Genomic DNA, 25804 nt, shown 5'->3' with positions numbered 1-25804 from the left:
CGGAGGAGGGCCCTTGATCTTGAATGTAGTGTACGGGTGGGTTTTATATGTTTGGACCGTCTGGTCCCTGTTACCAATCTGGCTGCTGCATTTTGCACAAGCTGCAGTTTATGAACCGTCTTCAAAGGCAGCCCCACGTAGAGCGCATTGCAGTAATCTAATTTGGAGGTTACCAGAGCATGGACAACTGAAGCCAGGTTATCCCTGTGCAGATAGGGATGTAGTTGGGCCACCAACCGAAGTTGGTAGAAGGCACTCCGTGCCACCGAGGCTACCTGAGCCTCAAGTGACAGAGATGGTTCTAGGAGAACCCCCAAGCTACGAACCTGCTCCTTCAGGGGGAGTGCAACCCCATCCAGGACAGGCTGGACATCCACCATCTGGTCAGAAGAACCACCCACTAGCAGCATCTCAGTCTTGTCTGGATTGAGCCTCAGTTTATTAGCCCTCATCCAGTCCATTGTCGCAGCCAGTTCAGCACATTGACAGCCTCACCTGAAGAAGATGAAAAGGAGAAATAGAGCTGCGTGTAATCAGCATACTGATGGCAACGCACTCCAAAGCCCCGGATGACTGCACCCAACGGTTTCATGTAGATGTTGAAGAGCATGGGGGACAGAACTGACCCCTGTGGAACCCCATACTGGAGAGTCCAGGGTGCCGAGTAATGTTCCCCAAGCACCACCTTCTGGAGGCGACCTGCCAAGTAGGAGCGGAACCACCACAATGCAGTACCTCCCACTCGCAACTCAGCCGATCGCCCCAGAAGGATACCATGGTTGATGGTATCAAAAGCCGCTGAGAGATCAAGGAGAATCAACAGAGTCACACTCCCCCTGTCTCTCTCCCGACAAAGGTCATCATACAGGGTGACCAAGGCTGTTTCTGTGCCAAAACCAGGCCTGAAACCCGACTGAAATGGATCCATATAATCGTTCTCATCCAAGAGTGTCTGGAGCTGGCCTGCAACCACTCGTTCCAGGACTTTGCCCAGGAATGGAACATTTGCTACCAGCCTATAGTTATTAAGATTTTCTGGGTCCAGGGACGGCCTCTTCAGGAGTGGTCTCGCTACTGCCTCTTTCAGGCAGCCAAGGACCACCCCCTCTCGTAGAGAGGCATTAATCAACTTCCCTGGCCCAGCCGGCTGTTCCATCCCTGCTAGCTTTTATTAGCCAAGAAGGGCAAGGATCCAGCACAGAAGTGGTTGCACAAACCTGTCCAAGCACCTGGTCAACATCCTCAAGCTGCACCAACTGAAACTCATCCATGAAATTGGGACAAGGCTGTGCTCTGGATACCTCACTTGATCACCTGCTATAACACTGGAGTCTATGTCCTGGCGGATGCTAAAGATTTTATCCTGGAAGTGCCTAGCAAATTCATTACAGCAGGCCTCAGATGGTTCTACCATGTCCCTGGGGCCAGAATGATCTTTTGAAAGTAGAAATGCAATGGGTTATATCCAACTGAGGCTGCAATCCAATACATACTGACCAGGGAGTGAACCCAATGGAGCTTACTTCTGAGTAGACATGTATTGGATTGCACTCTTAGTTTCACTCAGAGCAGATCCATTGAAATTAACAGACCTATGTCCATTAATTTCTGTGGGTCTACTCTTGAGTTTGACTAATACTGAATACAACCCAATGTATGTAATCCTAAGTATGTAGTGCAGCCCAATGAACTCAATTCTGATTGGACACTGAATTCTGTCATTTTATTTTTTTTAAAATGGTCTGTACAGTCTTGCTACATATTTGCCAAAGGAACGTATGATGGGCCAGAAATTGTAATTAAAATAGTTAAATGGGGTGTTTTTATTATTACATTTATATCTCACCCATGCTCAAGATTCTACAACAAAGGCTCTTACCATATATGGAGCGAGAAATGCCAGATATCCAAGCTGGATTTAGAAAGGGAAGAAGCACCAGAGATCATATCGCAAACATACGTTGGATAATGGAACGGACCAAGGAATTTCAGAAGAAAATCACCCTGTGCTTTATAGATTACAGCAAAGCCTTTGACTGTGTAGATCATGAAAAACTATGGAATGCTTTAAAAGAAATGGGGGTGCCACAGCATCTGATTGTCTTGATGCGCAACCTATACTCTGAACAAGAGGCTACTGTAAGGACAGAATATGGAGAAACCGATTGGTTCCCAATAGAAATGGGTGTGAGGGGTGTATTTTATCACCCTATTTATTTAATCTATATGCAGAACATATCATACGGAAAGCAGGACTAGACCAAGATGAAGGAGGTGTGAAAATTGAAGGGAAAAACATCAATAATTTAAGATATGCAGACGATACCATACTACTAGCAGAAACCAGTCATGATTTGAAATGAATGCTGATGAAAGTTAAAGAGGAAAGCACAAAAGCAGGACTACAGCTGAATGTCAAAAAGACTAAAGTAATGACAACAGAAGATTTATGTAACTTTAAAGTTGACAATGAGGACATTGAACTTGTCAAGGATTATCAATACCTTGGCACAGTCATTAACCAAAATGGAGACAATAGTCAAGAAATCAGAAGAAGGCTAGGACTGGGGAGGGCAGCTGGAAGAGAACTAGAAAAGGTCCTCAAATACAAAGATGTATCACTGAACACCAAAGTCGGGATCATTCAGACCATGGTATTCCCAATCTCTATGTATGGTTGTGAAAGTTGGACAGTGAAAAAGGCAGATAAGAGAAATTTCAACTCATTTGAAATGTGGTGCTGGAGGAGAGCTTTGCGCATACCATGGACTGCGAAAAAGACCAATAATTGGGTGTTAGAACAAATTAAACCAGAACTATCACTAGAAGCTAAAATGGTGAAACTGAGGTTATCATACTTTGGACACATAATAAGAATACATGATTCACTAGAAAATACCATAAATGCTGGGAAAAACAGAAGGAAGTAGAAAAAGAGGAAGGCAAAACAAGAGATGGATTGATTCCATAAAAGAAGCCACAGACCTGAACTTACAAGATCTGTACAGGATGGTTCATGACAGATGCTCTTGGAGGTCACTGATTCCTAGTATCGCCATAAGTTGTAATCGACTTGAAGGCACATAACAACAACAACAAATATCTCACCCTTCCACCAAAGAGCTCAAAGTTCAATATATAGTTCTCCTCATCTTTTATTCTCACAAACCTGGGAGGTAGGTTAAACTGAAACAAAACTGCCCCAAAGTCATCCAGTGAATTTCTTAGCTAACAGGGGCTTTGAACCTAAGTCTCCTCAGTCCTAGTCAGACACTCTAACCACTATACAACACTGGTTCTTGACTGTTCTGAATGCTACCTAATTGTATTAGATGCATATTTTAATTAAATAATATGTTCCATTATTCTATGATATCTATTTTATTTTGTAAATGTGGTGCTAGTCGTATGTATCACTATGAATTGTAGTGAAACTATGTGAGGGATTCAGGCAGGGATGAGGGTGCTAGTTTCCCTCTCTCCATCCTATATAGGCCAGCATCTTGCTCTCAGTGCGGCCAGCCACATGCCTGTGGGAAGCCCACAAGAGCACTCTCTCCTCCTGTGGTTTTGAGAAACTGGTATTCAGAACAGTCGAGGAAGAACATATCCATCAAGGTTAGTAGCCATTGATCGCCTTCTCCTCCATGGATTTGCTGAATCCTCTTTGAAAGACATCCAAGCTGGCAGCCATCACTGCCTCTGGAAGTGAATGTGATAGTTTAGAATGCTTGGAAGAAATACAAATTAAATATTATTTTCCTCAGCTTAGAATGGAAAATAAGATCCTGCACATGTGCAGAGACTTTAAAAAAAAACAATCATGGACAGTGGTTACCATCCCACTGGGCCAAGCTAACACCCCCCAAAAAGGATTTTTACAGCTGCAATTGGCAGTCCAGTGAAGAAAAGATGAAACAGACTAAGAATATTTTGAACCCACCTCTGGAGAGCAGGAGCACTCAGTACAGAGGTGTGGTGCTGTGGTGCTATGGAGCTACCCTCCTGCCATGGGCCCCACTGCCACTTGTTGGGTGGGGCAGGGTGGTGTTGAGGTTGGGGCTGTGCAGGCACACGGGCTGCAGCCAGTGACAGAAGCAAAGGCTCTTATTATAGGCTCTCTCCCAAATCAGCATCGCTGCCGCTTACCTGGATGGAGCGGTGTGTCAGTGTCAGGGCTGCAGGAACGCAGTGGTGGACCCAATCCCATTGGTGCATCAACACAGCCCCAACCTCGCTGTTACCCACCTCACCCCATCCAGGGAAGCTGCAGAGACAGCTGTGTTGGGAGGCTGGCTCTGCAGCTCCACCACTGGTTGCTATTGCTGTTACAACTTTCAGGATCCTCAAAAGGAAGGGCGCTGCTTAGAAGGCTTCAAAGCAATAAGCTGTCCCTGGGGAGAAGGTCCCCAAGGGGTGAAGGAAAGCAGAGTTCTATGTGAGCAGTTCTCTCTCTCTCATGGGTGGGCGTACCGGCATAAAAATGGAGTTATGTGCATAACAATATCTCATCTCACGTGGCAAATGGCCAGCAGTCTGGGCAATCACAATAAAAGTTGTGGTCTTCTGTATCCCCGCTCTGGAGTATGGTGCTACAGTGTATGTCTGGCTCTTTTTGTGTCCTCTCCCTCAGCACCCCCACTTTATGTATCAATCTATACTTTTTGACTTGCTGCATTAAAAAAACTTCTGCATAATGAGGTAAAAACACATCATGTGCTCCTGTAAGTCTATTTAGAAATTTTGCCCATGGACCCCACCACAAACAAGTATTTGCAGCAACATGTTTACTAGTACTGAAAATGTTGTCAGACACTCCAGAAGGAGAAAAAATATAGATTTAATTGTTTCAATGAACAAATGCAAAGTTACCATTTGCAACATGAGATATTTAATGCTTATTTGAAGAAAATGTAGAGGAAAGGAACCATTTGCTGTGCATTCTGTGAGAGCCACAAATTATCTTCCACAACGGCTTGCAAATAATTTTCAGATGCATTACAGATTATTTTTAGATACTCATTGGGTACTAAATAGTGGGATTCCCTACAGGAATGCCCTTAATTTACAAAACACTGGAATGAATGATCTGCATGGGCTCATTTTATTTTATTTCTCAATTAAAAATACTAAAAACAGTTTTTTAAAAAAATTGAAACTGAGAATGGAAATACATTTTATATTTTTTTTCTGATTGAGAAACATGTTGTGGTAGTTATTCCTCTAATATGGCAACAGCTTCCCCAAAGAGGTTGCCTATGCCATTTTGCTTCCAGAACCTATATATAAACAGATTTATTGATAATTATTTTTTAACTGTGATGAAATACAGATTATAACAATCACTAGTCTCTCATGCACAGTGTATACAGTGTCCAGGGAGAAAAACACAGAGATTCAGGGGCAAACTACATGTGATGTTAATTGTATGACTACAAATGAATGCATATTATTCTTATGTAAATAGTAGTCATGGGGAAGCCTCATTTAACTCTTTCCCTCACTGCTAAGGTCCTGACAAAAATAACCTCTTGGAAGCTATTTTTCCCCCCAAGGGAAATCTCCAATCTGATATTTCCTTGAAATGCAAAAAACAGCTTCATAGAGGAGATTTGTCTCCCCTAATTCCTGAAACTTCCCCATGGCTACTATGTACATAACAAAAATGGGCACATTAATTGTGATAATCAGCATGTTTAATTTCAGCCTTGTATAATTTAGTTACCATGTTTCAGCTAGGGATAGGCATTCATTTCAGACAAATTCAGAGCCAAGCTGGTGTGCTTTGGAGAGATGTGGGGTTCCAAGAAGAATCCATTGTCCTCCAGGTTGCTCCTAAAGTGTTGGCCCTGCCTCAGAACTTTGGAAGTCCCAGAGAATTCAGACCAACTCAGACTATCTGTCTCATTGAAACCAGTATATTTCCCCAAGCTCTACTTATAAGGACAGGAGATGCGCAGGGTGAAGTGGGGAGAGGTAGGAGTAGGTGTAGTTTTTGTGACAAACACCTCTAACTTCCAACCAGGGGACAACTTTACCAGGTGCCTCCTTTTTTCTTTCTTTCTTTCAATCGCACTGCTTTTGAGAATGATATAGAAGGAGCTCAACTTTTCTGTTGGTATCTGTTGACCAAAACCAAGAAAGTCTCAAAGTGTTCTTCATTCATCATTCTCCCTAATCCTTGTATCTATCCTTCTGAAATTTGGCCAAGTATTTACTTACAGAAACCTCCACAAGATATGCTATTTTCATACAAATTGCTCTAGAAAATACTGGGGTGCAAGCAAACCCATTTACTCCCTCCCAATCTTTAAAGATTCCCTATACCCATGCACCTATCCTTCTGAAATTTTGCAGGTTACATTCCTAGGGAAGCCTCTATGATGATAGTAGGTCATTGTCATACAAACTGCCACTAAGTAAGCAAATCCACTCTCCCCCCACTTGTTTTAAAGACTTCCCTTGCACACATCCTGTTGCACCTATATTTCTGAAATGTTGGCAGACTTCATCCCCTCATTTGCAGTTAAAAGAAAAAAGTTATAGACATACCCTAAAAAAGAAACCAAAGGTGATCTGCACAAAAACCCTTGAACCTATTTGTCTGAAATATCACAGGTGCCATCCACTCATTAACAACTACTACACCTGCAATGTCATCCTTTTCTGTTAAAAAATAAATAAAAAGTTATAACTATTTGTTGACATTCCCATTATAGTCAACAACTGCCCTATTGAATTTTGGAGGTGATCTATGGCTTGCTTCCTCTACTCCTACAGAAAGGTCCAGCACTAAAGTGGAATGAACAGCATTTTTGACACTTTCCCCTTTCAAAGAGATTTGTTAGCTTTACTACAAATTATAATGTTGAATTAAATGATTACAATGTTGAGTGGGTTGCATATTGAAATAACAATTAAGTACATTTCTTACTTGATTGAATAAGAAAGGGTAGAATCAATTTTGTTTTTGATGGACAGCATTTTCCCTTACACTTTCCCTGAAACAACAGTACTAAATAAAAATTCTAATAGGGTGAATATAATTGTAACAGATTATTCATGCTTGTAAACGAAATTGCTTTCCATGTTTTTGTTCATAAAAACCTATCAAAATCAATTTTAGAAACAAAGACTTGAAGAAATAGATTACCTAAACATGTGTCACAGTTGATGATATATCAATAAGGCAAAAAGACCTTCAAGAAAAGAAAGACTTGAGAGTGAAAAATATAGTGTGAACTTCTGGCTTCTAACTTCTCAGTATTAGGATTTCATTTTCAAAATTTCTTTGAGAATGACATGGACACATCTGGAATTCTGAAAGTACTAAGCACATCAATGTGCTTCAAAACTCTTGCCATATGTTGAGTACCCCTGAAATATTTTCGTTTGTGCTAAGAGGAGACCACTAACTATGAACTAAAAGGTACCTGTTAAATCCAGCTGGTTGTTATGTCTTGATGGCGTGACACCTTGTTGATACATTTAAATAACAAATAGCCATAGAGATAGTAGTGTAAGATCGTAGCGTAAGATAGAAGGCACCTGACTTTCTTTCACATTTTCCCTCTTGAAATGAAAAACTCACAGCAGCATCTAAACCAGGGGTGGGCAGACTTCAGGCATGTGGGATCTACTTTGTTTTTTTACTAGATCTACAAGAATCAGGGGCAAAAGACACACAGGATTACAGAACAGGGTGTCTCTGACCACATTCTGAGCCTAGGGATTTGTTTTCAGTACAAGAATTGAACTGACTTCCCAGTCCTTTCCCTCAAAACTCTACTTCTGAATTAGCTTTCTTCATTTCAGCAGGTTAATTTTAATATTGAATTAAAGTTTGGTAATCCGCCCTGGAACCTGCTGGTTACTAAAAGGAAAAAGCTGTTTTGCTGTTCCTATTGTTAAATAGCTGAGAGTTCCAAACCCTTGCTGATCTACTCCAAATCAGCTAGAGATCTGCTAGTTACATCCTGATCTACATTCTGCTCACCCTTAATCTAAACAAGCCTTGTGAAAGAATCAGAATTGTTCTAGAATTGTTTTGGAATACCAGTACAAATGTAGATGGGGAAATCTGATAGACATAATTTACTATATTTGTTGTTCCTTTAAAAAAAAAGCTTTTTACAAACTCCCTCAGAAAAAGCTCCTAAGTAAACTTAGCAACCACTCCGTTTTTAATCTGAATTTTAGCTTCTTTGTAGGTCAGCTGGGCTAGAAAGATTTCAGAGAATCCAGAAGACAGTTCTAAGTAATTAATATTGTGTTGAAGAACACCTGCTCTTCTCACAAGCCAGTTTATCCAATAATAAACTATTTTCTGCTGTAACCTTTTCCATTATGAAAGGAAAGTGTTTGATGACATTTGAACCAGATGGTCAGCATGCTATCCTCAGTGAGAGACAACCATAGCATCTGTTAACATGCAATTAATGCCCAGTGGTCTCTCATGCTCTTTAAAATGTTTCACATTCAAAGCGTATAAAGTTACTTTAGCACATTCTGAAACGTTAGACATGCATTATATGCAAGTGTTCCTGTATTAGTTGAAAATTAAATTATCTTCTTCAAAGCATATCATAATTATGCTGACTTATTAAAGATATCCATTAGAGTATTTTTTACTGAAAAACAATCCTCAGTAGAACAACCAAATACCTGAAAAATGCATTGCATGCAATGAAACAAAAGTAAAACCTATCCTTTCAGCCTGTCCAGAAATGTATCATGACTGCACTGATTCTCAAACTGTGTGCTTGGGCACACTACTATGCCACAAGAGTGTGCAATAAAATGTATTTATTAATTTATTTATAATTTTATTTATATCCCGCCCTTCCTCCCAGCAGGAGCCCAGGGCGGCAAACAAAAGCACTAAACACTTTAAAACATCATAAAAAACAGAGTTTGAAATACATTAAAACAAAACATCTTTAAAAACATTTTTAAAAGCTTTCAAGACATCTTCAAAAAAGGTTAAAAACATATTGTTTTTTTAAAAAAGGTTTAAAAACATATTCCATAAAAACAATTCCAACACAGACGCAGACTGGCATAAGGTCTCAGCTTAAAAGGCTTGTTGAAAGAGGAAGGTCTTCAATAGGTGCTGAAAAGATAACAGAGATGATGCCCGTCTAATATTTAAGGGTAGGGAATTCCACAAGGTAGGTGCTGCCACACTAAAGGTCCATTTTGTATGTTGTGCGGAACGGATCTCCTGATAAGATGGTATCTGCAGGAGGCCCTCACCTGCAGAGCGCAGTGATCAACTGGGTATGTAAGGGATATGACAGTCTTTCAGGTATCCTGGTCCCAAGCTGTATAGGGCTTTGTACAGCACAACTAGAACCTTGAACTTGGCCCGGTAATTAATTAACAAGAAGTGTAGCTTGATAAATGAGGCCATATGTAGGATGCATTCCCCACGGTATGCCTAGAGTGGGAAGTTTCCATGCAACAGTAGTGCCCACCTTGGTAACCAATATTATGAGGAATGACATGATCTTGGGCTCAGGAATTAGGGTTGCCAGGCCACTAGCATCCCAAACCCTGAGATTTTAGGGATGGGCCCTAGTGATGTCATGGGGATGGGCCCTAGTGATATCACCAGGGGCGGGCCCTAGTGATGTCATTAAGCATGATATGTTAAGCATTAATCACAGTTGCTTGGAGCATAGCACTCAAACAAAAAAAATTCTCTGATTAGAAATTAAGATAGAAATCTTAGCTTAAAAATTGTGTTTCCTCATCCAGCTGAAATGATGGAATCATTCCTTCTTACCTGTTTAGGGAGCCTGGGTAGGGAACATTTAATCTAGCCTACTTGCTTCTGGCAAGAAGGGTTTTAGTGCTCTCAGACAAGGCCAGTCACCAGAAGGCCATGGTAGGAAAAAGGGAGCCTAGTGTTGTGGAGATGTTACGATGGGAGCACTCAGGAGTAAAGATGGATGCCCCTGACGGCTGCAATTCTAAACACACTTGCTAATCCACATAGAACTCAACAGGACTGAGTAGATATGGTTAGGATTGTTCTGTTGGTAAAGCTTGACTAGGGATCCTCTGCAAAGATATCCATATCCAAGCAGGGTTGGCAACCCTGTGCCTAGAATGCCCTGCCCCTGCCTTTTAACATGACTGCTCCAAACTTCTCTATAGACTTGACCCTTCACTGCAGAGAGGTTTGACAAATGAGTAAGAGTTAAGAGGATTCTCTATATCCCTTCCTGCCTACTTTGTGGGCTGCTATAAACTCATTTTGATAGCCAACCCAATTCCAATGAGTAATAATTGACTGAGAGAAAACACACATGGTTTGGTCTACCTTCACAGGCAGTACACTGGGAACAACAGCAATTAAAGCTACACTCCAGTATGTGAATTCTCTTTTACCACTATTGAGCAAGAAACAAACCATCATGCAAACAACAAGGTGCATCATCAGTGGGTTTAAGGGGGTTGAACTGAGTGCATGGAACCACTGTTGTTGCTTCTGTTGATGTAAGGGAGTGAGGTAAGTGGTAAATGAGATGCAAAAAGAAAAAGAAAAACAAAAGACAGTGATGATTGCCTAAATGCAATATCATACCAACCACATCAAGATTCCTATGAGTAAGACAGAAATCTCAGCATCCCACAACCAGACAGGGTTCCGCAGCTAGTCAGCCAAGGTTACAGAAATCCCCATGCAGCACAACCTGACCCGGGGGTTGCAGTTAGTGTAGAATGCTGTGGCACGATTGCTGACATGAGTTAGTCCCTGTCAGTACATATTACCTCTGCTCTGAAATCTGTAATGGTTGTTGATTTGCTACCAGGCCAAGTTCAAGGTATGCCTTCCGTGATATGGATGCCACATAGTACTTGTTCTGCTCTTGTAAGAAACCAATCCTTTAGTGTGACTGCACCTATACTCTGGAACTCCCTGCCTATTGACATTAGGCAGGTGCCTTCATTGTACTCTTTTTAGCACCTACTAAAAACATTTTTGTTTAGGTAAATCTACCTAAGAATGTAGAAGCTATATTATTTTTTATCTGCTTTTTAACTCTTTGCTGGTTTTAATATTTTGAATGTTTTAACTGTTTTGCCAATAATTTTATTGTTCCAATTACCTCTGTAAACAGCTTTGAGGTTTTTTACAATAAAGCAATATATAAATGTTATTAAGTAAAATACATAAATAAATTTCAGAGTCACTGTGGCCCTTGGGTCTCTTTCCTCTTTTAGGAAAAAAGGAATCTGCCTTATACTCAAGCCATTTGGTACTGATAACATAGACTAGCATTGGCTCTCCAATTTTCCAGGCAATAGAATTTTCCAGAGATTGAATTTTGGACCTTTGCATGCAAAGCATGTGTCCTACCGCTGAGCGACAATCTTTCCCCGTTTAAAAAAGTATCTTTTAAAATTGTTCTTTTCAATTTACTAATGAATGTACATCATACTAGGGCAGATCCACAACATTCATTTAAAGCACATTTGAATCCCACCACAGAATTATGGGAACTGTAGTTTGTTAAGGTGGTGGGAACTATAACTGTGTGGGAAAAACTATACCCTAGGATTCTTTGGGGAAAGTTATCTGCTTTAAATGTGGGTTGGATGTGCTTTAAATGTATTATGTCGATCTGCATTACTTCATAAATTAAATTTTAAAATGGAAATCACTTACAAAGTTTACTGGGTGACCATGGGCTACTCTCCATCTCTCAGCCTAATCTGCCCCTCAGGGTGAAAACAACAGAGGGGGAACATGACCATCCCAAGCAAGGAGGGCACACTTAAAAATGTAGAGGAAATAATAATGTGCAACCAAAGTATGAAATCAGATACTTATCAAGACATAGTATGAATAAATAAGTATATAAACATGACTGTCAAAGATGTTTATTATTTACACAACCTGTAAAGATATTTATAGTGCAATCTTATGTTTACTCAGAAGCAGGTCCCAATGTATTCAATGGGGTTTACTCAAACAGGAAAGAGGGCACATTACTGCAATTCAGTGATAAGGAACTTTACTCATCCAACCCAAAATTCAGAATCATGCCACTTTAAGCTGTTTTGCAACTGTTTTATTCTTGTTTTTATGGTTACTGGGTTTTAAAGGGATTTATTTCTTGTTGTGAACGGCTTTGATTTCCAACCCTACCTCACGAGGATGTTGGAAAGACCATATACACACACTCTGGAGATATAAAAATTCATACACTGCATGTTTTCCTGGATGAATCAGATTATCTAGACCCTTTTCAATCAGGCTTCAGGCCTGGTCATGGGACAGAGACTGCCTTGGTCGCCCTGTTTGATTACCTACACCGAGCATCAGACAAGGGGAGTGCATCCCTGTTGGTGCTGCTGGACCTCTCAGTGGCCTTCGATACGATCGACCATGGTATCCTTCTGGGCCATCTAGCTGGGATGAAATTGGGAGGCACTGTTTTACGGTGGCTCCGGTCATACCTGACGGACAGGACCCAGAAAGTGGTGCTGGGAGACTACTGCTCGTCCCTCTGATCATTGGCTTGTGGGGTACCGCAAGGTTCCATTCTGTCTCCCATGCTCTTTAACATTTATATGAAAACGCTGGGAGAGGTCATCAGGAGATTTGGAGTACAATGACATCAATATGCTGATGACACTCAGCTCCATCTCTCCCTACCACCTGATTGCAGGGAGGGACTGCTCATCCTAAACTGCTGCCTGGAGGCTGTGAAGAGCTGGATGTGGGCTAACAAACTACAAACAAACTTAATACAGACAAGAAGGAAGTATTGTTGGTCAAAGGAAAAACTGCACCAGGGACAGGGTTGCAAACTGTTCTGGATGGGGTTGCACTCCCCTTGAAGGAGCAGGTTTGCAGTTTGGGAGGTCTCCTGGATCCTGCCCTGCTGCTTGAATATCAGGTGGCTGCGGTAGCCAGGAGAGCTTTTGGCCAACTCAAACTGGTCTACCAGCTGTGTCCGTTCCTGGAGGCAGTTGACCTGGCCACAGTGACACATGCAGTGGTGACATCAAGGCTTGATTACAGTAACACACTCTATGTGGGGCTGCCTTTGAAAACGGTTTGGAAATTACAGTTGGTTCAAAATGCAGCAGCCAGAATGTTAACTGGAGCACGGCGCAAGGAACATATCACCCCTGTGCTTTATTGACTCTACTGGCTCCCAATTTGCTTCTGGGTCCAATTCAAAGTGCTGGTTCTGACCTTTAAAGCCCTAAACGGCCTTGGACCAATGTACCTGAGGGACCGCTTATGCCCATAGGTACCTGCCTGGGATTTAAGATCATCTGCCTCTGGCCTCCTCTGCATGCCTGGAGTGAAAGATGTTAGACTGACAGGCACACAGGAGAGAGCTTTTTCAGCTGTGGCCCCCAAGCTTTGGAATACCCTGCCCCAAGAAGTACGCTCTGCTCCCTCCCTGATGGTTTTCCAGAGACTTCTGAAAACGATCTTGTTCAGAGAGCCTTTGGGAGGGACTGAAGGTAGAACCTGACACTGATTTTATGATTTTATGCCCTCTACATTAAATTTTACCCTTGTAGTTCCCTTTAGTACCACTCCCTATATATATATAGTATTTTATGTATTTTAATGGTATTTTATGTATTTTAATGGTTTTGTGATTTTATTGTTTACAATTTTATTATGTATGTGTTTGATTTTATTTTTGTAAGCCGCCCTGAGTGGCCTATTATAGGGTAGAAGGGAGGGATAGAAATTTTTTAAATAAAATAATTAAATAAATAATAGTTCATTGTCGAAACCAGTTGGTCATTGCAGATTTTTTTTAAAGTAAAATCAGTATTAGTTGCCTACAAAATAAAATCAGTGACACCTAAGTAAGCCCTGCCTAATTGCTTTAAAAATAGGATTGGAGAGAGAGGGAAAGATTTACAACACAAACACAATTGTTTGCTATGTTCACTCAAAAGGCCCATTAATTTTCAGCACAATTCTAACCATGTCTACTCAAAAGTAAGTCCTATTGAATTCAGTTGGGGTTTACTCCCGGTATGTGGGATTAGCATTGCAACTTTACTCTTAAAAAGTGAGTATAGGATTATAGCTTCATATTGGGAAGGTTTTCAAAACACCGCCCTCTTCTTTAATTTAAACTTGTTTGACTCCTCATAATTAGAAAAGCATACCACATTATAATGGCATTTAGATCTACTGCACACACAGAGAAAGAGACTTTTGCTATGACTGAAAGCTATAAATTTACTTAGTTTGTGAAATTTTCAGACAAGCAGGACTTGCAATGGGTTTTAGCTATTGCCTGGAGGTCAACAAATCCCTTGCCAATCACAACCCTGACTTCACTTACTGGCTACAAACCTGAAAGGGTGGGGTTAGAGCAGCCAGCTACGAGCTCATTTAACAGTAGTTGCAGAGGGGGCTGATGATTTGGTGTATATCTCTTGAAATAGACTGCCTAGAAACTTAATTTAAAAAAAAACAAAGTGGAGAGTCTGGAGATTGAGGTGACTCACCCATAAAACCAAGGGAGGGGACCCCAAAACTCTAGCGTCTCCAGGGGAAAACTGGAGACCTGGCAACCTTATCAGGAATCAGGATTGCCTGACACATTTGTCAGTTGCAAGGAATCTCTGTACCAGCATCGCTGTCCATAAAACAAACTCCCAACTACTGATGTTACAAGCATTTGATTGGGTGAGGGGTGATTAGCACCCCTAATCAAATGCTTGTGAACAGACTTTGGGTAAACATAGCCTTTTTATTGTATCATATTTTACCATGTATTTTATCGTGCTTTATTGTACGCCGCCTAGAGTGGCCATTGGCCAGATAGGCGGCCTATAAATTAAAGTTTATTATTATTATTATTGCTTGGCCTGGAGCTACTTGGAGTACCTAAAGTTTGTAGGCCTTGAGACTGGGAGATGGGTGCTTTGCTAGTATTCATGTCAAATGTTCCAATGACAAATAGCAGTGAAGTTTCACATACAATTTCTAAATATTTTAGGAATCTTTATCATTAATGGTACCTTGTAAGCACTACGGATGGGGGAGTAGTTCCATTCATTTTGCATTTTAAATGGAAACTAATTCCACGTTCTGAAAAAGTATGTGAAACAAAATGCAGCTATCCTTAACATCCGCACTGCTCTGAATTTTATGCATATGTGTATGAAAATATCATACAAATATATTATGTTTATGGAAACAGTTTGCAAAAATATTTGTATATGGCAAAATTACCTGAAAAACATGTATATTAGGATAAATGTGCACTAACATTCTAATAAATCTCAATGAGTTTTTTTAAAAAAAACTATTAAAGAAAACTTGTGTACAAATGTGGTCAACTGAACTGAAGACTGGAAAAGTGAGAAACTTAAGAGAAACTGAAATTTCTAAAAACAAAACAGCAAGGAAAAAGGACATATGGAAAAATGTAGCTACACTGACAATTTCCATGATGAAGATCTCTATGGTGGAGATTTATTGTAAATGAATTATGGTATTATTCATCTGGCACTATTTGTAACAAAATGAAAACATTTCTATCATTCACATTAATAGAAGATTTGGAAGAACAAAGTTCTAATCTGGTTAATCAACCATTGGCCTTATCCCCAATAAAATGTCAGCCTCAGGCCCTCTTTCCACACGCATACACAGAGAGTCAGTAGTGTTTGATCGCTAGATCGTCGTCACATTGCAGTGGTGAGTGGGCTTGTGTGTTCCAGTGAACCCTCTGAGCAATGCCGTCGGGAGTCATGTACTCCCAGCAGGGTCACCCATGGCAGTAAGGTCAAGGGAGAGGAACCAGACAAAGAACGATCCAAGAAATTCCTCAACGGCAGAACAGGCGGAGGATAACAATATGTATGTTACAATGGCTGTGAAGGAGGATGAAGGCTGCAGCAGATAAAAGACTTCCAACCTTCATGTGCCATTGGATCAAAGCCTTTTTCTGTCAAGATTGTGTGTTGATCGTTGTGTGCCGATCTCCCTACATAAAACAAATTCATGCACAGGCGTCTTCTATCCAACCTTATGTTGGAAGACAATTTTACTTGGTCACAAGTGATCACCAGCAGTAGTCGGCCAAAAATGACTACTTTGCCTAGAGCAGCAAGCAGCAAATCCAGTACCCTGGAAGCAAAGTGGGAGGGTGGTTTGCTGTGCCTGATTGACACAGGCCAACTTACTAGTGTGTGTTTACATCAGGCTAATATGCCAGCCCAGGACAGGCTTGGAACTTCATGTTCTCTTTCTTCAAGCAGCAGGGAAAGCTCTCCCATCCTATAGCCAGGAAAGTATTCCTCCCATATTTGTATGGATTTCACTGTACAGTGTTGGATAGACTATTACTTCATAAGTACTTACTGTATAAGAAGGGTAAAATAACGGGTTGCCAGGATGGAAGGAGTGAAATGTTTGTAGGTAGCCAACATTAATTTCAGAATGCTTTGACCCTAAAGACCACTTCTCATGTTGCAATTTAAAGTTACAATGAAAGTTCATTTTCTCTACGCACATTTGTATCATTACATACATTGTAAACATGTAGTCCAGGAGCAGCCAGCATGGTGCCTTCTAGATGTTGTTGGCCTACAACTCCCATCATCCCTGAGTATTGGTCAGACTGGCTGGGGCTGATGGGAGCTGTAGTCCAACAACATCTGGAGGTTACCACATTGGCTATGAAGGAACGCAGAGAAAAAGTTTGTGAACTCCGGTGCTGCTTCAGAAGTAGCGCTGTTCACTGATATTCTTGCCGAGTCAATTGCATGTATTGTTATCCTCAACTTATACTTGCGCCTAACTTTATACACAAGTATCACTGAGGAGGCTCCACCCACATTAATGTACAATAAAGAATAAGAGATTTCACAGATTTCCCTTACTGAAATCTTAATAAATACTGTTTTGTTTATGCTAAATGAACCCTTCCCAGTTTACAATAAATTGTGTGTGTGTTTTCAAGGCATTCACAGTCAAGCATTTTAAGGAGAAGAGGCCTGCAATGATCCAGACGTGAGGTTATTAACTTGTACTTTATTGACCTTCCTTCCAAAACAATCTTTAAGTGAGATTTTTTATAAGAAGCCTAAGTTGCATTAGAAAACAAAATCTGTTTACAATATTGATACAGAAAAGAAGCAGCCATTTTACCTGCTACCACTGGAGATTTCCTGTCATCTAGAAGCTGAATAGCAGTACTTGCAGTTACCACATTGCTTTTGTTTGCTGTTTCTACAATATTAAAAGAAGCAGTTATTTGATTTAAGATTCTAATGCAGTATGTTTTAACTATAAGTTGACAAGTTTTCACAGTAGTAGATAATATAGTAGTAGATAAAATTAACATTGGTAACTTAGCATGTTGGCTGAACCTGGGATCATGGTTAACCTGATCTGTAATGGAGAAAAAAACTTGACAACAAATTGGGTTAAGGAGAAGACAGCTTAACCTCAATCAGATGAAATGCTAAATGGAAGCTTGGCTTAGCTGCCATGCCATGCTGAGCTAAATGAACTGGGGAGGAGCAAAGCGGCTGCAGTTGCCTCCATGGCAGCCAGCACATTCATGTGTTAGAATGTGAAAGTGGCCAATATGTGCAGTGTTAATGTAATCACAGATGTGTTGGGCTAGTGCTTGGGTTCAAATTCTGTGAAACTCTCTGGTTAAATTTGGGTCAGTGATCATCTCTCTCAGACTAACCTTCCTTGCATGATTGATTTGAACGAGGATAAAATCCTGGCAGGGAAAAACTATGTGCACCCTGCCACACACTCTTAGATAAAAATGTAAGAAGTGCTTCAGACATTATTTTCCTACTTTTTTGACAATGCAGTGGAACCCTCTTCACCATTTCTCTGTTTACTTATGGACCCTACCTGTTTTATATTTTTTGTATTATGTTCTATAAGTATGCATCCTAGGGGTACTTGTCTATCACTTTGACACACATTTACACAATGCAATTTAAACCTGCTGTTAAATGTTACATTTTGCAAATGTTAATTGGCTGTAGTATTTGGTAATATAATGTAAACAGAAATACTGGGTACCAGTCTGGGGTGATTTATTTATTTATTATTTAAAGGAGTTATATCCTGCTTTTCATGTGCACCTCAAAGTGGCTTTGAGTTTATGAATTAGGTGTGAACCAAAGATACTTAAATGACAAACCTGTGCTGAATGGGATTGAGTAGACAAAGCTTCCTGGGATCTGCTCAGCTGCTCTTCTGTACCAAAGTGGGAAATGATCAGCATTAAAAATATTCTCCTTGTCTTCAGCTGTCAAGAAGTCTCTTGAAACAGAAAGAAACATTCAATGTTTGCTTGGATTTGTTTTTCTTTTATCATATAAAACTCTTCAAAAAAATGAAGTTTTTTTAAAAATTGTTCCCAGACAAGTTAATTATGGAATCATGTAAGCACCACCACCACCACCATCATCATCATCATCATGAGTGGTCGGGCTTCAGTGTCCCCCTCATGGCACCAGTGATTCAGCCACTTATCAGGATGGTGCAGCAGCAGGCCAGGGAGATGGAGAAGTTGGGGCTGTGCCCAACTGCCAGACATTGGCAGAGACTGTCTGGTGCACCTCCTGGTGTGGTCACATAGCTCCAACCTTGTTGCCACCCTGTCCTGCCCCCACATTGTCCTTGAATGCAGCAGCGATACTGCTGTCAGGAGGGCAGCCCCATCTACACCGGGTGATAGCTGTGTTTATAACGCCTTCCCAGGTAGAATGCATTTAAAATAAACATGCTACAAAAAAATAAAGATAGCTGCTGTTAAGGCACAGTAGCCGGACAAGGTGTTTTCTCTCTATCAGTTGGCAACCCTTGTAAACCAGCAATGAACATCATCAAGATTCATTGTTGTATTTATATTTGGTTATAAGGTGTTTTGTTGTTATTATTATATAAGTTGCTTTGAGACACTCTGGTGTAAAAAGCAACAAATAAATATAAGAAGAATGATAATAAAATAATGTGCATGTTTAGAAAAACTGAAAAAGGAGTGTAGGAAATAATGCTGAGCTAATACTTTTCAGATCCTTATTGTGACCGGTTTTTGGTCTGGGTCCAAATAAATGTACGATTAGTTCCATGTGCCTAGAGAGGCCTTGGGCTGGTGTTGCTTAAACAGCATCTCTCCAAGCAACAAGGCAAACTGAGGTGCTTTCAAAAGGAAAGGAGCCCAATGTTTTAAGGCTTTAAAAAACAACAACACTGAGGCATGTTTTAAAGCAAGTCTTTGGATTCTAGCCATCCTCAGTCAAGTTTTTATGATGGATTGGGTGAAACTGGGTAACCATTTTTCTTGGGAGATCCAGTGTGTGTGGGGGGGAACCCTAAGAGGATGCATATCAGTTGCCTTTAGGTGAACCATGAGCTGTAATAAACCTGTTCAAGCAAATCTGCATCCGTTGCTTTATAGGGCAGGATGAATCAGCTTGAGCTTGAATGAATCACCTGTTGTGTACAAATATCCCAAAGTCACTTCCAAATTTATTTTTACTTTATTTTTAAACATTTATAGCACCTTTCATACCAATCCCAAGGCAAATAAAAGACAACCCAATAGACAAAACTAAAAACCAGTCAAAACAAATGACAATAAAAGCAAATTAAAATGAAACCATAAATACAGTGACCAGGATATGTTCCAAGGCTAGGTACGTTAGCCCCCCAAAGGCTGGGGTGAACAAGTGTGTTTCATGCCGTGTCAAAAACTCAACATTATTAGCACCCTCCTTATTTCCAGGGGGAGATGGATCCATAAACTAGGCACAACAGAAAAGGCCCTCCCTTTGGATGCCACCAGATTTCTGCAGGCTCTGGCACAACCACGAGGGCCTAATCCTGGAATCACAGTGGCAGGTCTGGTCTAAATGAGGGCAGGCAACCCCTCAGCTAATCAGGACCCAAGTTGTTCAGGTCTTTATAAATCAACAAGAGACCCTTAAACCTGGCCCAGTAGCAAAGTGGCAGCTCTTTCAGCAGAGGTGCTATGTGATCACGATAGGCTGCTCCCATTACTAACCTAACCTTCATATTTTGCACAAGCTTCAGTTGCTGAGCAAACTTTAAGGGCAACCCCACATAGAGTGCATTACAATCTTGAAGTCTTGAGGTTAACAATACATGAACCACTGCAGCCAAGCTATCCTTGTTAAGGATGGTCATATCTGGTGCAGCAGCCCAAGCTGGGAAAAGGTGCTCTTCGCCACAGCAGACACTTGGGCACAACGAGCACACCCACCCCAAACAAGCAAACTGCTTAATTCTTGGACCCGAGAATGGCCTACACACAAGGCTTCCATCTTGTTAGGATTCAGCTTCAAGTTATTGGCCTTAACTCAGTCCACCGTTGATTCCATGCACTGAGCCAGCATGTCCATGTCCACGGCTGCTTCATTTGTAACAGAGAAATGGGGCTGGGTGTCCTCAGCATTCGGATTCCCTAATGACCGCTCTCATCCACTTCATATATATGTTCACCAGCGTTGGGGACAAAATGGAACCTTGTGGCACCCCACAGCTTAATAGTGATGATAGTATTATCACCCTATGTCACCCTCTGAAACCAGCTGAAGATAGGAAAGGAACCACGGTAATGCCGTGCCCTTCCCTCCCAACCCATGGAGCTGGTTTAGCAAGATACCATGGTCAATAGCACTGAAAATTGCTGAGAAATTGAGCCTGAACAACAGGGTCAGTCTCCCCCATTCCTCTCCAGATGAATGTCACATATCAGGGTGAACAAGGTCAATTCAGTGCCCAACCCAAACATAGACCTAGACTAGAAAAGGTATAGTTTACTATGGGATGTTCAGGGGTGAAGCAGGCATAGCTGTCACATGCGGGGACACTGAGGATAAGACGTGTTTATGTGCACATTTTTGCACACTAGTTTAGGCCCTCACATTCTTTTCAATGCTTGAATGGAGCTTAGTTTCCTGTGTTTTGAAACATGAAATCTGGACTAGAATCCAGAGGATTTGTTGAAAAGAGAGAGAGGAGACTTATGTACATGATTCTCTCCTTTGTGAGCGGATAACTCACACAGCCATAAACTACTTACTGATTAGTTAGTTGTTCTGGTCCCACAAACAAATTGACACGAGAAAGACCTGTCCGAGTTCCAAGGAAAGCAACTTCTACTCCCTTGTCTGAATTTCTGAAAGAGAGAAACACACATGGAAGAATAACATTTCTAGAGAGTATATAAGGGATACAGATATTTTGAGGTCACAGTATGTAAAAGTACAAACCAGTATTGCAACTGCAATTTTAATCAGTTTAATAAATGCACTAATCAACTTAACCTTTAATTGAAATTAAAATATTTCCCCAGTTAATCAGTAGATGTTGAATTGAATGGATAAACTGTTCTGCTGGCAACAGATGCACCATCTCCCTTCATCCTACCTAGAACTGGTTGCAAGCAGCCTCTTGAAATTCTCCATCATATGGGCGGGGGGGGATTTCACTGATTTTTTTCCAGGGGGAGGGCAATATCTTCAATAAGGGTGCTTTTTTTTTTTTGTGGGCTCACCATTAGCAGTAGCAATAGCAAAGCCTCTTCCTTTATTCCTAACAGTTTTTTTTTTATAAATTGCTGCTGTGTTGGCACCTTAGCCACCATTTTGCATTCTTTACAATACCCTGGGTTATTCCAAGGCCTTGTAGGGGGTGGGGAGGGGAAATGGTGACTGTCACAATTTTTTAAAAAAATGATAAATGTAAATGTACTGCCTTCAAGTCGATGCCGACTTATGGCGACCCTATGAACAGGTGGTTTACCATTGCTTCCCTCTGAGGCTGAGAGGCAGTGACTGGCCCAAAGTCACCTAGTGAGCTTCGTGGCTGTGTGGGGATTCGAACCCTGGTCTCCCAAGTCATAGTCCAACACCTTAACCACTACACCACACTGGGGAATACTTAATTCTACAAAGTGACCTTTTTCTACAGGGTGATAAAAAGAAAACAAATCTTGGAAATTTTCTCAGGAAACAGAAGTATTCTAAGAAATTTAGGTTCAGCTCTAATCTGGTTCGATATGGACAAGGCTGGAAATCCTATGCATACTTATTGGGGAGTAAGTCACAACAGAACATTGTCTGTCTTTGTCTCCCCCCCCCCCAATTTTTTAAATTGAAATTAAATTCTGTTCTTCGTATGCTTTTAGACAATGCACTATTGGTCCCTTAAGTGCATATTCTACTTTGCCTTCCTGTTTTTACTTTCAAAAATTGGCTTTAAATTGCCTTGAATGTGGTTTTAATGCACTGGTTTTATGCAAAACACCCTGAGCACAAGTCAGCAGGGGCACATCATGTCAATCTTATTTTTTATTAAATTAAATCCTGTCTATGTGATGTCATTTTTCTTGCCAACTCCAGAACAAGTCATGCTATGAGGGATGGCAGGTTGCTGCTTTGAGATTCCCCTGTGGCCTTTTAGTAGGCTGCTGACTTGGGGGACAAGACAGCCATCATTTTCTTCCATCCATTATACTGCAGGTTCTGTCATCACCTGCTGTACAGCACTCTTGCTCATTATAGCAGGCAGGGAATGTGTGTGTGTGTGGGGGGGGGGAGACAGGAAAGGACTGGGGCAAGACACACAGCCATCCAATCTCCTGTTTTAGTTGTGGGTTTAAAGTGAAAGAGAAATATTTGGGTTTCACTTTAGGAACCCTACATGACAGCGCTACAAAGTCACAGTTCCAGTCCGGCAAAAAGCCTATGATTGGACATAGCATCAGAGACAAAATGGTAGTCGCAGTCTCAGGATGCCAGTGTAGCAGAGCATTACACAGTCTAGGTCAGGGGTAGCCAATGTGGTACCAGCCAGATGTTGCTGGACAACAATTCCCATATTTCCACACCATTGGCCATGGTGGCTACGGCTGATGGGAGTTGGGAGTCCAGCAATATTTAGAGAGCACCACATTGGCAACCTCTGGTTTATTATTCTAGAAATATTATTTTAATCATATATATCCGTCCTTTCCCCATTAGAGATGGACTCACAGCAGCTCACAAAACTAAATTAAAACATACCACAATACCAAATGCAGTAATAAAAATACAGTCACAAATGGTAAATGCAGCAAAAGATTTTTTAAAAATCCCTCAATCTTCATTCAGAAATTCCACATAGTGGCAGAATACAACAATAAATCACAATCAAAGTCAAAAATATAAAACATGACTAGAAAACATTAGCCAAAAGCCTTTTGGAAGAGCCAGAGTTTGGTCTGGTGTCAAAAGTAACGGAGTACAGGTGCCTGGCACACCTCTCTGGGCATACCATAAAGATAGTGTCACTACCAAAAATGTCCTGCTCCTAGTGGATGCTTTGTTTTACAGGAACACCTGAAGCAAGGCCTCAGATGTACAACAAAACATGCAGAGTAGCACATACAGGGGAAGTAGTCCTCAGTCCTCAGTGCTTAGCTTGGGTTTGTAACAAACACTCAGGCAGTTAACTGGTTAACACAAATGAAATCAAAAGAATGTCTAAAGAATGCAGGCATGAGCTGACACAAATGGAACAGCCTATGAGGGCAGGTAAATTCTTTCTGTGCATCAGACATAAAAACAATTAACTGAATTGGTAAAAAAAAAAGTAGGTGACAGAGTGAAAATGTCATTAAAAGAATCATAACCAATGTTTTGTTCACTTACTCTGATTTGTTTAGTGCAAGGCTGGTCCAATAAGCTTCTATTGGTGCACTCACCACTGCATCAAACAGTACTTCCTGTATTAATTCTTTATCACCTATAAAGTTTCAAAGCATGAATAAGGAGCATGTGTGCAGTCTTCTTATGACAGTAAACTTGGAGTCAGTAAATATTGGCAGGAATTCTACATGTCTGTTGTTACAGATTGTACACTCCACTGTGGACTTTGACCCCAGGGGAATTTGTAAGAATGCAAGTGATGGAAATCTCACCTATCTGATTTTGAGATGAGGAGGAGGAAAATCTCAATATCACAATTAGCATCTTTCCATTGCACATGAATACCTGAATTGCCTACATGTCATGCATCGATCCTTACATGGTATATCCATTCTATATTTCATCCAGTAGATATCATGCTTGGTAGCATTATTCCAGAATACTGCCCCCCCCATCTTCTGCCCCAGGCCCAACTATAGAAGACGCAGTTAGATGGGCACATGGAACATTTGCTTATCATTGCAACAGTGGAAAATTTCCAGTTGCATGTGTAGCGCTGCACTGCAGTCAGTACCATTTTTAAAAATCACAAAATAAGATGTACTTAACTTTCATACTCTTAGCACTATGTTTTCCCATTGGCCTCACATCCAAGTCATGGCTCAGTTGAGTTTTTGGTAAGAGAGCACAAGGAGATTGCAGCACAGGCAGGTGTGACCAGTCTGAACATCAAAATCCATGTAGGCTTTATCAGTAATATCTTTATCTATATGTCTTTCTGTAGGAGGAGCTGGACACACCAACAATGGTGCATGCAAAGTGTTCACCAATACCTTGTTTTATAAATTCGAGTATAAATGGCACTCTTTAAGTCATAATCCCTAGCATTTATACAGGGTTTAAAGAGCTTCAGATACATTCTTGTGTTATAATCCTTTCAGCATTGCTGTATGGTAAGTCAGTACTATCACTGCCATATTGGGGGAACTGAGACTGAGAGAAATGGCTTGCCTAAGGCCATCTAGTGAGTTCAGGGTTGAAGTAAGCTCAGTCTTTTAGCCGCTGTCCTACACTAGATCTTAACAGTAGTGTACACTGTGCATTCCCTGGGTTTTGCAATAAAAATGAAACTGGTGTGTCATTCTGTAAAAGGCAAAAGAAAGTTTGTTTATTTGGGGGAGTGTCTATAATATTTATAAGAATTAATCAACAGCATACTCACAAGGAAGCAATGGCTCTTTCCCCATGAGGTAGTTTTGAATAGCCTTCAGCTGAGTCATTTGGCGGTGCTCAGGATGCAAGTCTGTGTTGCAATATGACCTGAGAACATAGTGTGGTTAAAAATAATTGGAACAAATGTGTGTAAGCATGATCTCCCTTTGTCTTTCTATGCTGGGCACCCCAAACATTCACAAAAAGGGTAACATAAGTCAATAGCATGCTTTATTAAAGCCTTACCATTCATCTGCCAAAGATACATCAGGCTGTTCTAAATCATTCAATCCTGAAACCAGAATATATGACAAAGGGTTTATTTTCTGGAATGTGTCAGCTCAGTATTTGTATACAATTCATGTCAGTCATTCTTCCTTCTTGGGGGTGGGAGAGGGGATAGCTAGGGCTATATACCGTAACAAATAAAAATAAATTGTGTTTCCATCAATACCAACAAATGTGGAAGAACCAAGCGACTCATTTTGGTTAATCCTGGGTAACTAAAGATCATTAAATATACATGATCACATAGGTTAGACAGCTGGAAGACACCTGTACAAACTTCAAGCTAGTCTTCAAGTGATTCTGTGTTAAGACAACAGGTGCTTTTATTCCAGCTGTCTCACAAGCATGATATCCTAAGGATTGTAATCAGTGCGTTGTATCGAACATTGCAAGATCTGAGTTCCATCTGTGCAACAGGACCTCCTTTTCTTCTCCTCCACTTGCACACCACCAAAATCTGCTTTTGAGGGAGGGTGGCGTGTGTGTGGAGGGGAAAGGGTAAGAAGAGGAAGTTCCACTGAATGCAGGGAAGTCTTGTGCCAGCAAAGCTGCAGCACTTGATACAGCCCGGCAAGTTTATTTCCTTTAGTGATCTTGTGGTATTTTT

The 25804-nt window shown here is 40.9% G+C and overlaps 2 protein-coding genes across 9 annotated transcripts in view; one reads left to right on the top strand and one right to left on the bottom strand.

Moving 5' to 3' along the window:
* CACNA2D3 (calcium voltage-gated channel auxiliary subunit alpha2delta 3) overlaps positions 1-25804 on the bottom strand; it is a 1117495-nt gene that overhangs the window by 299077 nt on the left and 792614 nt on the right. For all 8 annotated transcript variants that reach the window (XM_061618250.1, XM_061618247.1, XM_061618248.1 and 5 more), the window contains exons 21-26: positions 25156-25201; positions 24920-25017; positions 23701-23794; positions 21090-21185; positions 18180-18301; positions 17159-17239 (exon numbers count right to left, since the gene is read on the bottom strand). In XM_061618250.1, the coding sequence (XP_061474234.1) occupies positions 17159-17239; positions 18180-18301; positions 21090-21185; positions 23701-23794; positions 24920-25017; positions 25156-25201 (537 nt within the window). The remainder of the gene's footprint in view (positions 1-17158; positions 17240-18179; positions 18302-21089; positions 21186-23700; positions 23795-24919; positions 25018-25155; positions 25202-25804) is intronic.
* The window catches only part of LRTM1 (leucine rich repeats and transmembrane domains 1), a 50036-nt gene that overhangs the window by 17236 nt on the left and 6996 nt on the right, over positions 1-25804 (top strand). The gene's annotated exons all lie outside the window — the stretch shown is intronic.

Source organism: Rhineura floridana, chromosome 3, assembly GCF_030035675.1.
Source record: "Rhineura floridana isolate rRhiFlo1 chromosome 3, rRhiFlo1.hap2, whole genome shotgun sequence".
Classification (NCBI taxonomy): Eukaryota; Metazoa; Chordata; class Lepidosauria; order Squamata; family Rhineuridae; genus Rhineura; species Rhineura floridana.
Note: the sequence above shows the minus strand (reverse complement) of the source record. Positions and strands in the feature narration are given on the sequence as shown.